Source organism: Chelonia mydas, chromosome 23 (genome assembly GCF_015237465.2).
Source record: "Chelonia mydas isolate rCheMyd1 chromosome 23, rCheMyd1.pri.v2, whole genome shotgun sequence".
Lineage (NCBI taxonomy): Eukaryota > Metazoa > Chordata > Testudines > Cheloniidae > Chelonia > Chelonia mydas.
Genome location: NC_051263.2, coordinates 10,776,070 through 10,789,062, shown reverse-complemented (window position 1 = coordinate 10,789,062; position 12,993 = coordinate 10,776,070). Strand labels below are relative to the sequence as shown.

Genomic DNA, 12,993 nt, shown 5'->3' with positions numbered 1-12,993 from the left:
CTACACCAAAGGCTTGTCTACGCAGTGGGGTAATGGGCACTACGGAAGTATGATTAATAAAGTGCACCGATGTGTTGTGCATTAATTGGTCTGTGTAGACCTTGATGATGCACACTAAAAGTTCCCTAATGTGATTTACCATATTACTGTTTCAAACAATAATACGGTAAAGCACACCAGGGAAACTTTAGTGAGCACCAGCTGCGAGTCTACATGGACTAATTAACGTGCAACCCATTAATGCACTTTAGAAATCACACCCCAATAATGCGTGTTGGTGCTCCATGTAGGCAAGCCTTGAATGACATGGTTGGCCACAAGGCAGATGCGTTTAGCCCGATTTCGTAAGTAACAGCAGGAATATTTACTTTGACAGCACTGCATCTCTTACCTGAAATTGCAATAACTTTTTTATGGTGCCTCTTCAGCAAAGGGTTTCTTATAGTGCATGAGATAGTGTCAGAAGCAATATCTGCTACCCTGAGCGTACTGTGGATTTGATACAGATCTGTCACATCTGTTTGGATTCTTGTTTCAGCCATAGCAGTTATGTTTTGGCCTGTGCTGTCAGTCCAGCATACTTCAGGTTGTGGGTACCATCCTTGGGACGTACACCTCAGAGTGACTGAATTATTCTGCTGATGGTCTATAGTTAGGCGAGGTGCAGATCCAAAACCTAGAGTGAAAACCAATTTCAGAAAATGTTAAACAGGCTGAACAACTAGCTAACAAACCAAACAAAGAGTGCTAATGATGAATGATCACCACTATCATTACAATCACCATGTCCTATTGAATCTACACTGACCTATAATTTTGCATTTCCAAGTATCTTAAATTCATACAGAGAAATTTCCACCTCAAAAGATCACCAAACACTTCACAAGCTGATCCCAAACTGTATGTAGACATGACTACATCGTATGTATGTGACAGCTTCACTTTTGGGATGGTAGCAGGTCAGTAAGGAAACAGTATTTTCAGAAAAGGGGAGATCCATCTTTCTGCTCCCCATATTTTGATCTCATTCAGGGGCCCCGCTATGGCCCATTGTAAGTCAGAGCAGCCTTAGGTCTATTCTAACTTACATTTTGCTTCTCATGGTCCCCTATGAGCCCTGGGAAGCAGAGCATAGCCAAAGCACAGTGTGCTCCAGCCATACCCCTACCAGCCCTTAGCCTGCTCCCTCTCTCCCACAATCCTGACATGCCCCTTACACCACGTCCGGAAGCAAGGCCACTACAGAGCCCTTACATCAGCACTCCACTGGCCAAGGAGAACCTTCTCTGTACAAGGGGTAATGTCAGCGGTTCATTTCCACGTAAAAGGGCCTTAGTGTAACTGAGAATCAGGGGCAGTGTGTACAAACCACAGGTGGACAGTGACCTCACAGTTCCACCAGACTCTGTAATGTACTGCCTGGATGCATATGTGCGTGTGATGGGAGGTAATGGCCCAGCTTTGCCCCTGCGCTTTATTCATTTTATTGCTGTTGTGCGTCAGCAGCACACACAAGGCAGGTGGATGAGAATTGCACATGCCACTACCAAAAAGACAGAGAAAATGCACATGATGTGTTCATGTTGTGTGCATACACTGGGTATAATTTGCATATACTATGCGAGATGGACACCAAACTGCTCAAGCTTCCCTGACTCCCAGTCCTGCTCTTCCTCTGTCCACCTCCCATAACGTTGCACACACGTGGATGTTCGTCTACAACAGATGCTGTTTCTCCTTCCCTTGCCAGCCGTTGAACCCTTCCTATTGGGAGGAAAGGATTAAATGGAAATACACCTGGCCACACACAGTGCACTGCAATGGACAAACAGTGCCACTGTGATAAGTGCAGCATTGTTCCCTGCCAGCAACACTTCTGTATGAACATATCCATGCTTACCTGCAACAATCACCTGGGCGATAGCTTCTTGATAGACACCATCATTTGTCACCGCACACACATACTGCCCACTATCTTCTACTTGCACTGGAAAGAGCTGCACCGTAATGACTCCATTCTCATATCGTCCTCTGGGAGAGTCACTCCTGTGCTGGTCCCCAACCTGGCCCAGCTCAGTACCATTTTCTGTGCTATTGTAAAAATATAACGTCATATTTTTGCTCCTTTCCCATTTATACCAATGCACTTGAACGTTAGTGGGGTTGTGGCCTCCGGGCTGGCAGGACAACATCACACCTTGTCCAACCAAGGCAATTGCAGGATCAACATGTACAGTGACAGTAAAACCATCTGCAAGAAAGAAAATAAATCATGATCATCGATTTTCTTCAAAAGCTTGATATTGGTGTTGAGAGAACAAAAAAAAACCTAGATGCAATTACTGAGACACAACAGCAGTGTTATGTTTCATGGTAGAAACGCACCACATCTAACCTAATTATCCCCCTTCAGAATGGAGAGAGCATTTGAGGTCCTCACTGATAGCTCAGCTATGCACAGATTTGAGCACGAGGTGGCGCAGACTGAACTTCTCAGGGGTCGGTGCAGGATGCATAGTCCCCCCTGAAGCTCCAGGCAGAGCAGGAGCCTGTGCCGTCATTAAAGATGTTACAGTGTGTTCTTCTCTCAGTGGCTGGCCAGCACGGGGAGGTGGACAGCAGACCTAGGGTTAGACTTGGCAGAATTCAATTTTTTAAAATCATTTTGATGGATAATATCAATGTTTATTTTTTATCATTTTTTCCTATTGAAATTTTAAGAGTTTTGCAGACTTATGGGTTTTAAGAATTTTTGTATTTGTATCAATTTAAATTTTCAGAGTTGCAGGAAATTATGGAGGGGCACACAATGGGGTCAGGCCAGACTATTATTTAATGACAGTATATTCTGGGATTCAAAAAGTTAAAGCTTATAAGCATTAAAACATAATTGTCAACAGAATATATCAAAAGTTTAGCCTGAAATCAAACTCCAATTTCTTACTTTGTATCTCTGAATATTTTGCAGCGATAGAAATATTTTTCATCAGCTTGTGTGCATACAGAGAAATCAACATTTATCGACGTTTAATGATAAAAAAATCTAAGCCTAGTTATTGTCCTGCTTTCTGCCCAACCCTTTTGGGTGGCTTGTGCCTCTGTAAGAAGTAGGAGGGAAAAGTCCTTGAGTGCAGGAAAAGCAATTGTACCTGGCCACCATTGTGTGAAGTGTGTGTGTGTGTGTAACAATTTTTGTGGCACTTTGGAATACTAACAACCATTCTGTTATTTTAGACTTCTCCAAACAATACTCCTGGACAGGGTAAATGTCCCATCTAAGCATCAGTGTCACTGTGCTTTCATCCTAATCACGGCTCTCTGTACTTTTCCATAGGTTGAGGAGGGTGACTAATGAGAATTTTAGCATTGTGTTCAGACAGAGACAATGTATGGTTACTCCCCCTGCTTAATGAGGCAGGGTCACTAAGACTTTACATACACCTGACAGCATGTAAAAACAACCAGGGAGGTAGACAGGCTCCAGCACTCAATGATGTTAATCCCAGCTCAGTGCCATTAGAGCTCCCACATTTGGTTTGGGTTTCCCTCTTCAGATTACATCATGGTTTCCATACACAGGGTTTACAGAGGCAGCATTTATTTCCTGATCAGCAGTTAGGAAAAATGATATTCTTACCCCAAAGACATTTGCTGATGATATAAAGAAATGGGATGGCAATTGATTTGATCCATGCAGTCATTGTGAAGTGATTGCAATATCATCCATCCAACTCTCTGCCAATGGAAATAGAAAACATCACAAACTGTAGCATGAGGTTTACACACAACTAGAGCTGGTCAGGAATTCTTCTACAATGGGTCTGCATCAGAAAATGTTGATTTGTCAATACCAAAATATTTCACAGAAACAGCACACCTCACCAGTTTCAGGAGAGTCTGGGCTTCCAGGATCCATGGTTCTAGGGTGGCACTGCCATACAGATGGCACCAAAGCCTGGGACCCAGGGTTCTCAGGATTTGCAGGTTCCCTGCTCTGCATCAGAGGACTCCCCAGATGTTGGGGGACTCCCTATGCAGCCCAGGGAGACTTCAGGAGTTAAGAGTTAGAGACTCCCAAAAGCCCATGTACTAAGTGGCTCCTTGTTTAAACAAGCCAGTGAGAGAGGCCTAGGTGAGATGTGAAGAATCTCTGTAATTAGGCACCAAGGAACAGGTGCCTAATGACAGAGCCAATTTGCAGTCAGGATTTATTAGTAACTCATGGGGATAAATTTTAGACACTAGCTTTCCCCTTTTTATGGTTAAAAATCTTGAATGTTGTGAAGGCTATTTGTTTAAAAAATCCTCACGATGTAATCCTGAGGGATAATAAATACATATTTTGTTTTGTTTCATTTCAAATCGAAATCTTCCAGTTCTTAATAACCAGAACATCTTTAAAAAAAAAATCAGGCATTTGGAGTTCTTTTTCTTTTCTTTTCTCCTTTTTTGCCACTGAATGCAATAGATTGACTGAGTGAGGTCTAGGGTTTCTTTGCTTGTTTATATTTTTTCCTGTGTTGTTTTTTTTATTGCACTCTGTAACTTTGCAAAACTTCTCCAATTTTGGAAAATTTACAGAAAACAAAAAGGAAAGAAGTGTAACAATGTAAAAAAGAGAAAACGGACAGAAAGAGGGAGAAAAACAGAACTCAAAATAAAGGAAAAAGCAAAATCTGAATGTTGTGGTGCCTGAAACCATAGATTGAAACAGAATGTTCTATAGAAATTAAACAAATTCATTTTATTTCATTCTGAATTTTTCCATTAAAAATCAAAACATTTCAAATGAAATGTATTTGTTCAAAATTTCCTATAGAAAAAAAATTGGGGAGATTGACTAGCTCTGATCTTCAGTCTCTTTTAAAGCTTTCCTATATACACTTTATAATCCAACTGACCCAAAAAAAACTGTTAAGGTTTTTTTTTTTCCCATTTGTTTGTTTTCCCAATTCCTTCCGCCTTTAAGCTCTAAAGACAACTGCCAACTACCAGCAGAGCAATGCTGTTAATCCTGTGAAATATGCATCTCCTCCTCTGAAGCACCTCCAGTGAAACACAAGGCAAGAAGAAAAATTCACAAGCCCCTTTTTATTCCCTTTCTCTTCTTTTCACCAACTGCCTGCCCATCCCGTGCACATGCAGTAGCCTAGTATATTTTACACCAAGATATACTTTCCGATGTGATAATCTATTGTTAAGAATGAAAGTCCTTTTTGCATTTGAGATCTCTAAAGACACATCTAGTTCTGCCATCTCCACAGCTCCCTCAGAGCAGATTCCTGCCTTAAAGCTCCGATAGCAAAAGGAGAGTGGTTTTGGTTACAACTTTCCTCTCTTGAAAAAATAAATAAATAAAATAAAATAGTGAAGTGCCTACCTCCCCTTAGCATTACAACTCTAAATCAAACATTATGTGACAAGGAGATTAGTATCTATTTCTCTCATCTTCCCATTCAGCAAGATCCAATTAATACAGATAAATGTTAGTCCAAACTCTGTATTTGCACAGAACTCCTTCCAATTATAAACCACTGTTTTATGAATGAATTGCAATTTTTTCATAGCTTCAGTTATGAAAACATCCCTGCAATGCATCTAAACTTTAATCTTAGTCATTCCAGTTGCTCCAGAAACAAGAAGTAACTTTTTAAAATCCCAAAGCTACATAAATATAAGAAACATATTTTAGAAATCACTTATCTGGATTATAAATTACATTCACACACAGCAGATCTGTGTACTCACCTCAGAATTCTCTCAGCAGACACAAATAAGCCCGCCAAAATCCGTTGGACTATAAAAAGCAGGTGTGGGCAAAGGGCATGAAAAAGCACTCAGGAAACGTGTGAGGGAGGGGACTAAAGGTGAATGAAAGAAAATGCCATCAGTGTTTGTGTGTAGATTGCATCCTACCCCCTCTTGTTTCCCAGAATCCACAGATCACCAAGATTTGTACATGGGTGTATGTGATTACACAATGTGCAGGACAATGATGAATTGTCTTAATGCACAATCTCCCCAATAAGGATAAGGATGAGTGAGCCCTCAGAGGTGATTAAGCTTTGGCTCTGCAAACATGGAAATGTCCCAGCAACTTGGGGGCCCTCCCACAGATCTCAAGGCATCTGTTGAAGTGGCTGTAGTCCCTCACACTCTTACCTCAGGGCTTCCACTGTCCTTGTTCCCCTTATCTCAGGGGGTAGGGAAAGCTGCTCACAGCTGCCTGGTATGATAGCCTGGGACCTCCCTCTCCAGCAGGCTCCAACCCAGGGCTCTAGGAGTAGAAATGACATCAAGGAGTGCCCTGAGGCTGCTTCCCTAAACCACTTCCCACCTCTTACTTTTAAAGTCCAGGGTGCAGTCAGACTGTCACAAACTATCCAGCAAAAGATGAAGCGAAGGGTTCCCTAATCCTTAAAGACAAACTAGTCCCCCAGTAGGGACTCCTGCTATACCCTTACTCAGGTAAGAGTACATGCACATCTGAAAATTCCTACATTTCAAGGCCAGAAGGGACTATTGAGATCATTTACTCTGATCTGTATGAAAGCCCAGAGGACCTCTCCCAGCAATTTTTGCATCAAGCTGATAACTTCTGGTTGAGCTGTAGCATCTCTTTGAGAAAGATATCCAGTCTTATTTTAGTGATGGAAAATTCACCACCTCCCTAGGTAATTTGTTCCAAGTGTTAACTACCCTCACTGTTAAAAACATGCACCTTATTTCTATTCTGAATTTGTCCATCTTCAGATTCCAAGCTGTAGGTCTCATGATATTTTAATCCTAAATTAAGGAGCCCTCTACTATCAGACATCTTTTTCTCATGTACATACCTGAAGACTGTGAGCAAGTCATATCTTCCCATCTATTGGCCTCTGTGCCAGTTAGCAGGTGGGACACTATGATGTAGAGAATGTTTTATATAATAACAATTCTGTAATTACTGCAGCTAATATAGACACTAATGTGCTGCCTATTAAGTAAGGTTTTATGCAAGAAACACCTGTGTTCTGTGACCTAACAGCTTGTCATTTGATTTCCAGGATAAGTTTAACATGTACATTTTGAGTTGGATTTTTTCTGGTTCATGCATCAGCAACAGAACTATTACCTGAATTTTCAGTGTCAATATTCATTGCCGATCATTCATGAAACAGCAAGAGCCCAGCTTGACTTTCAGAGTTCATGCTGAGTTTGCAGAGCACCTGGTTACTTGTAGACAGAACACATTTTCACTAGTCATTGAGAGACACTAAATATGGAGTCTCACAATATTTAAAGAGTTATATCTCAGAGTTTAAACTTTTATTTCGTACAAGGGCTTTATAATAGGACTTGATAATGAAGAAGGGTTGCAGAATCAGGCCCTAAGATAATATCTTGGCATTAAATACTATTGTGGGGAGGAGGCTGTAGAAGTAGAGAAGGCTGTGTATTGCTGGACATCATCTTTAGTTGACCATTGCGGCAAGATACTGTGATTCTTGATTCCCAACAGTTATACGGCAGAATCGGACTCCCAGAGAGGGCAAATAGTCACCTGTTATTCAGATTTTGCTTATCTTTTATTACATTCAGGAGGGTCAACAACAGGGTTACATGACAAACTTTCCTGTTTCTTAACAGTGGGAAATATTTCAAGCAAGTATAATAAAGCCCCAGATTTATATAAAATCCCAGTATAAGTGAGACATCCTGGTGAACATTGTATTTATTCCCTTAATTAACCAGCTGTCCAGAATAACAATGGGCCATTTAGGAAAATAGCTGTCAGAAATAAGCTACTAAGAAATGAAACACTGATTCATTTTAAATGTTTTTTATTTTGTGGCTGGCCAGCATGGGGAGGTGGACAGCAGAGCTAGGGCTAGACTTGGCAGAATTCGATTTTTTAAAATAATTTTGATGTATAATATCAATGTTTATTTTTAATTACTTTTTTCTATTATTTATCTGTTGAAATTTTCAGAGTTTTGCAGAATTATGGGGTTTAAGCATTTTTTATATGTATCAATTTAAATGTTCACAATTGCAGGAAATTATGGGGGGAGGGGTCACAAAATGTCAGTGGCTGCATAGATCAAAAGCAGCCCAAGCTGTGGGTGACAAAAACTTAGCACCATTCAATGACTCTTCTGGACTATGTGAAATGTGCCGATTGTCCCAGCCAAGTTTCTAACAGAAAAATGTTCCCATGAAACAAGGCTTATATAGACATAACATGACATTCCCCAAAGTGGTCTCTCTAGATCTCAGTTGGGGAATTTGTGCTTATTCTTTTACTATTTCTGCTCAGATATTATAAAGGGATTTTGTTTCCATTGATCTCAAATGCACAGGCGCTGACTTTTGTTTTTGACGGTGCATGCTCGACCCCCTCTCCGACCTGAGGCCCCGCTCCCACTGAACCTCTTCCCCCGAGGCCCTGCCCCCACTCCATCTCTTCCCACCCCTGCTCTGCCTCCTCCCCCCAGGCCCCACCACCACTCACTCCTCTCTGCCCCCTTTTCCAAGGCTCCTCCCACCTGCCTGCCGCTTGCTCCTCTCCGCTCCCAAGGCCCCACCAGACCGCCACTCACTCCTCTCCTCCCCCAAGCACCTCCCAGCTGCCATTTGCTCCTTTCTGCCCCCTCCTGCCTTAAGGGGGAGTGACAGGGGAGGGGCGGAGAGGAACGAGTGGTGGGGGCCTCGGGAAAAGAGGCAGAGCAGGGGCAGAAAGCTCTGATAAGAACTTTTCACAAACACAAAAATCATTTCAAAGAAAAAAATTCAACTTCAAACTCACCTTATATTGTCTTGTAAATTTGCTGCATTTCTTTCCCCAGAAACGCTGATTGAATTGCTAGTCAGATGATAGTCACGCACCTTGTATAAGACCCTATTTAAAGAGGGAGCATAGTAGAAGTACTGAAGTCCCTATGAGTGAGCCTTCAAGAATCAGGCCATGTAGTAACAATTTATAGCTACTGAAGTATTTTTCACCCCAAAAGAATTCACAAACATAACAAACTCAAATATCAATTACTTCCTTGTGCAAAGTACAAAGTACAATGCTGTTAGAACAGGAATTTTAACTCTTTATTCACCTGAAACTACAAGGGGAATTCACGTAGACAAGCTTTGGTTAACAAAATTGTAATTTGTCCAAGACAGCAGGGTTAATAGACTGACCATTACAAGAACATACCAGAATCATAGAATCATAGAATATCAGGGTTGGAAGGGACCTCAGGAGGTCATCTAGTCTTCCTATTTCCAAATACCCAAAATAAGCAAAGCTGTTTTATGCAATGATCACAATATTGACATTAGTGAAAAGTAAAACGGCTGGGCTGAGACAGCAGCCCCTCCCTCCGTCACCCCTGGGGCTGGACTGAGACAACAGCCCCTTCCCCCCGTCACCCTCTGGATGAGGCAGAGTAGCCAGCTGCTTCCCTCCCGTCACCCCCAGAGCAAGGCTTAGACACAAGCACTTCCCCCATCACCCCCAGGGCTGGGCTAAGGCACCAGCCCCTGCCCCAACCAACTGCCATTTGCCAGCTGCCATGGAACCACCCATCCCCAAGTGTCTTTGGGCTGGTTCCAACCGTTGCTCTGGTCCGGGTCCCGCAGGCTGCAAGGGCCAGTTCGTACCCAGCAACCCCTGCCCAGATACAGCCCACGCAGACCCCTGACACCATGCAAACATTCCTGCCCCCATCTGCCCCCTGTAGGGATCCTAGCCCAGAGCCAAGACACACCCTGGTCCTGGCACCAGGGATAGCAATAGCCAGGGGGAGATAGACACTGGTCAGGGCAGCTGCCACATTGTGTGGGTGGCAGGTGCAGGAGTTGATTTTTGTGGATGGGGGGCAGTAAGTGATTTTGGGATAAGGGATGGAAAGTGAGTGATTATGGGGTTAGGATCAATTAGCACTTTTTGGGGTGGGAGGAACAACAAGTGATTTTGGGGGTGGGACTCGCATGGGTGGCCGGTTTGTAGTTTTGGTGGTGCCCAGAACCCGCCCCCCCAAACTCTGCCCCCCACCTGCCTAAGGCTCTGGGTTGGAGTTGGGGGGGGGGTCTGGGATGCAGGTTCTGGGATGGAGTTTGGGTGCTGGGTGCAGGCTCTGGGCTGGGGGTGCAGGAGGGGGTGAGGGGTGAAGGCTCTGGGACGGAGTTTGGGTGCAGGCTCTGGGCTGGGGGTGGGGGTGCAGGCTCTGGGAGGGAGTTTGGAGGCAGGAGGGGGTATGTGGGAAGGGGGAGGGAGTTTGGGGATAGGAGGGGGTGCAGGGGTGAGGGCTGGGGAGTTCATGATGCAGGAGGGGGATCAGGGCTGGGGCAGAGGGTTCAGGTGCGGAGGGATGAGGGGTTTGGGGTGTGGGAGGGGCTCAGGGCTGGGACAGAGGATTAGGGTGTGGGGGGATGAGGCCTCTGGCTGGGGCTGGGGATGAGGGGTTTGGGGTGTGGGAGGGGCTCAGGGCTGGGACAGAGGATTAGGATGCGGGGGGATGAGGCCTCTGGCTGGGGCTGGGGATGAGGGGTTTGGGGTGTGGGAGGGGCTCTGGTCTGGGACAGAGGATTAGGGTGCGGGGGGATGAGGCCTCTGGCTGGGGCTGGGGATGAGGGGTTTGGGGTGTGGGAGGGGCTCAGGGCTGGGACAGAAGATTGGGGTGCGGGGGGATGAGGGCTCTGTCTGGGGCTGGGGATGAGGGGTTTGGGGTGTGGGAGGGGCTCAGGGCTGGGACAGAAGATTGGGGTGCGGGGGGATGAGGCCTCTGGCTGGGGCTGGGGATGAGGGGTTTGGGGTGTGGGGGGGCTCAGGGCTGGGACAGAGGATTAGGGTGTGTGGGGGATGAGGGCTCTGTCTGGGGCTGGCGTTGAGGGGTTTGGGACATTGGAGAGGCTCAGGGCTAGGGCGGAAGGGCAGGGTAATGGCAGCCTGCCCTGCCATTAGTGACGGGGGCACTAGGACCCTGCGGCAGCAGTTGATGCGGGGAGCCCGCAGAGCGGAGTGCGGGTGAGCTGCAGGCTCCGGGGCAGGTGCGCGGGGGCAGCAAGTGGGGGCCGCGGGACAATCGGGGAAGGTGCGGGAGGGGGCAGGCCGGCCGGCCCACACTGGTGGAGCCGGGACCCCGGGCGCTGAATATTGCTGGAGCCCAGGCACCGCGAGTGTGTATAACTCACCGCCCCTGGGTGGGAGGGGCAACGAGTGATTTTCGGGGCGGGAGGAGCAAGTATGATTTTGAAGTATGGTGGTAAAGGGAATCACGTGATTTTGAGGAAGGGGCAATAAGTGATTTCTGGGGACAGGGCGGGGGACGTGACTGTCTCGTGGGGGAAGAATACGTGTGTGTGTGTGTGTGTGTTTGTTTGTGAGGCACCTGGAACATCCCTGTAATCGGACTTTGGCTCCCAGGATCCTCATTCGAGGAGTGGAGGGAGGGACGCGCCTCAGACTGAGATTCCCCAAAGCCCGCGCACCCGGCGGCTCCTCGTTTAAACGAGCCAATGGGAGGCCAAGATGAGCGATGTGCGCGGGGCCCTGCCCTCTCCCACAGACAGGTGCCTCAGTACAGAGCCGGGTTGCGGCCAGGGTTTATTGGTGACTCATGGGGATACACTTTGGACAGTAGCTTTTCCCTTTTTATGCTTAAACATCTTGTATGTTGGGAAGGCTATTTGTTTTAAAATATCTCCATGATGTCATCATAAGGGATAATAATAATATATTTTTGTTTTGTTTCGTTTCAAATTGAAATCTTCTATTTCTTAATAACCAGGACATCTTTAAAAAATCAAACATTTGAATTTTTATCTCTTCCACTTTCTCTCTCTTTTCTCCTTTTTTTTTTTTTTTTTTTGCCACTGAATACAATAGATTGCCTGAGTGAGGTCTAAGGTTTGTTTGCTTCTTTATTTTTTTTTTTTTTTCTGTTTTTTTTCCCTGCACTCTGTTACTTTGCAAAACCTTTCTAATTTTGGAAAAGTTATGGTGAAAAAAAGGAAAGAAATGAAACAACGTAAAAAGGAGAAAACTGACAGAAAGCTAGAGAAAACCAAAACTCAAAACAAGGAAAAAGCAAAAAATGAATATTGTGGTGCCTGAAACCCCAGATTGAAACAGAACGTTCTATTGAAAAAGAAAAATGGTCATTTAATTTCATTCTGAATTTTTTCCATGCAAAACTGAAACATTTCAAATGAAATGTATTTGTTCAAAATTTCCCACAGGGAAAACATTAGGGAGTTTAACCAGCTCTGATCTTCCATCTCTTTTAAAGCTTTCCTATATACACTTCAAAATCCAACTGACCTCAGATAACTGTTGGGGGATTTTCTTTGTTTCTTTTTCCCAATTCCTTTCCCCTTAAAGCTCCAAACACAATAGCCAACTACCAGGTGCCTTGATTTGGTTTTATTCTTTCCTGAGGCCAGATCATTGTTATAATTGCATCCTGAGCAACAGGCAAGTTTGAGTTCAATCCCAAAATAAAATTCTGATTTGCCTTGACTATTCTTGGTTCTTCTTGTACTGGAACAGTCTGTTTGGTTTGAAATTCAGTGTTAAGGCAATAAGACAGTATCAATGTTGTTAAGACTTTTTTTTTTTTTCTTTTCTTGCTCTTGGGTTGCCTTTCTCTGATCCTTTACTTCCTCTTTTGTGGTCAACATCTCTGGTTCCTCTGCCCGTAGAGAAATATTTATTTTCCAGTGCAACTTTAATTCTATTAACATGATAGAATTTATTTACTTTTTTTTCTGATTCTGTATACAGAGGAACTGAGTGTATTCATAATATAATGTGGCCCAGTTCATTGGTTACATAAATTGTGTTCTATACAGTATATGATAGGAGCATAACTTGATCTCCAACTTTCGCAAGCATTCTCTCTTTCACTTTATCAAAATAAACTTTTGCCTTCTGTTTGGATTTTCCAAATTTGATAGCTACCTGAAAGTGAATCTCATTCAAATGTTTTTCGTAATGCTTACAGACAGGTTTTCAGT

The 12,993-nt window shown here is 44.3% G+C and overlaps 1 protein-coding gene across 2 annotated transcripts in view; it reads right to left on the bottom strand.

The window, feature by feature from the left end:
* Positions 1-6,320, bottom strand: part of LOC122463658 (butyrophilin-like protein 2) — a 56,643-nt gene extending 50,323 nt beyond the window's left edge. Inside the window, exons 1-5 of one of the 2 annotated variants that reach the window (XM_043534726.1) lie at positions 6,163-6,320; positions 5,749-5,861; positions 3,638-3,735; positions 1,901-2,251; positions 392-676 (exon numbers count right to left, since the gene is read on the bottom strand). In XM_043534726.1, the coding sequence (XP_043390661.1) occupies positions 392-676; positions 1,901-2,251; positions 3,638-3,701 (700 nt within the window). In that variant the 5' untranslated portion in view covers positions 3,702-3,735; positions 5,749-5,861; positions 6,163-6,320. The remainder of the gene's footprint in view (positions 1-391; positions 677-1,900; positions 2,252-3,637; positions 3,736-5,748; positions 5,862-6,162) is intronic. The other variant, XM_043534725.1, reaches the window with a different exon arrangement.
* Between the last annotated feature and the right edge of the window lie 6,673 nt (positions 6,321-12,993).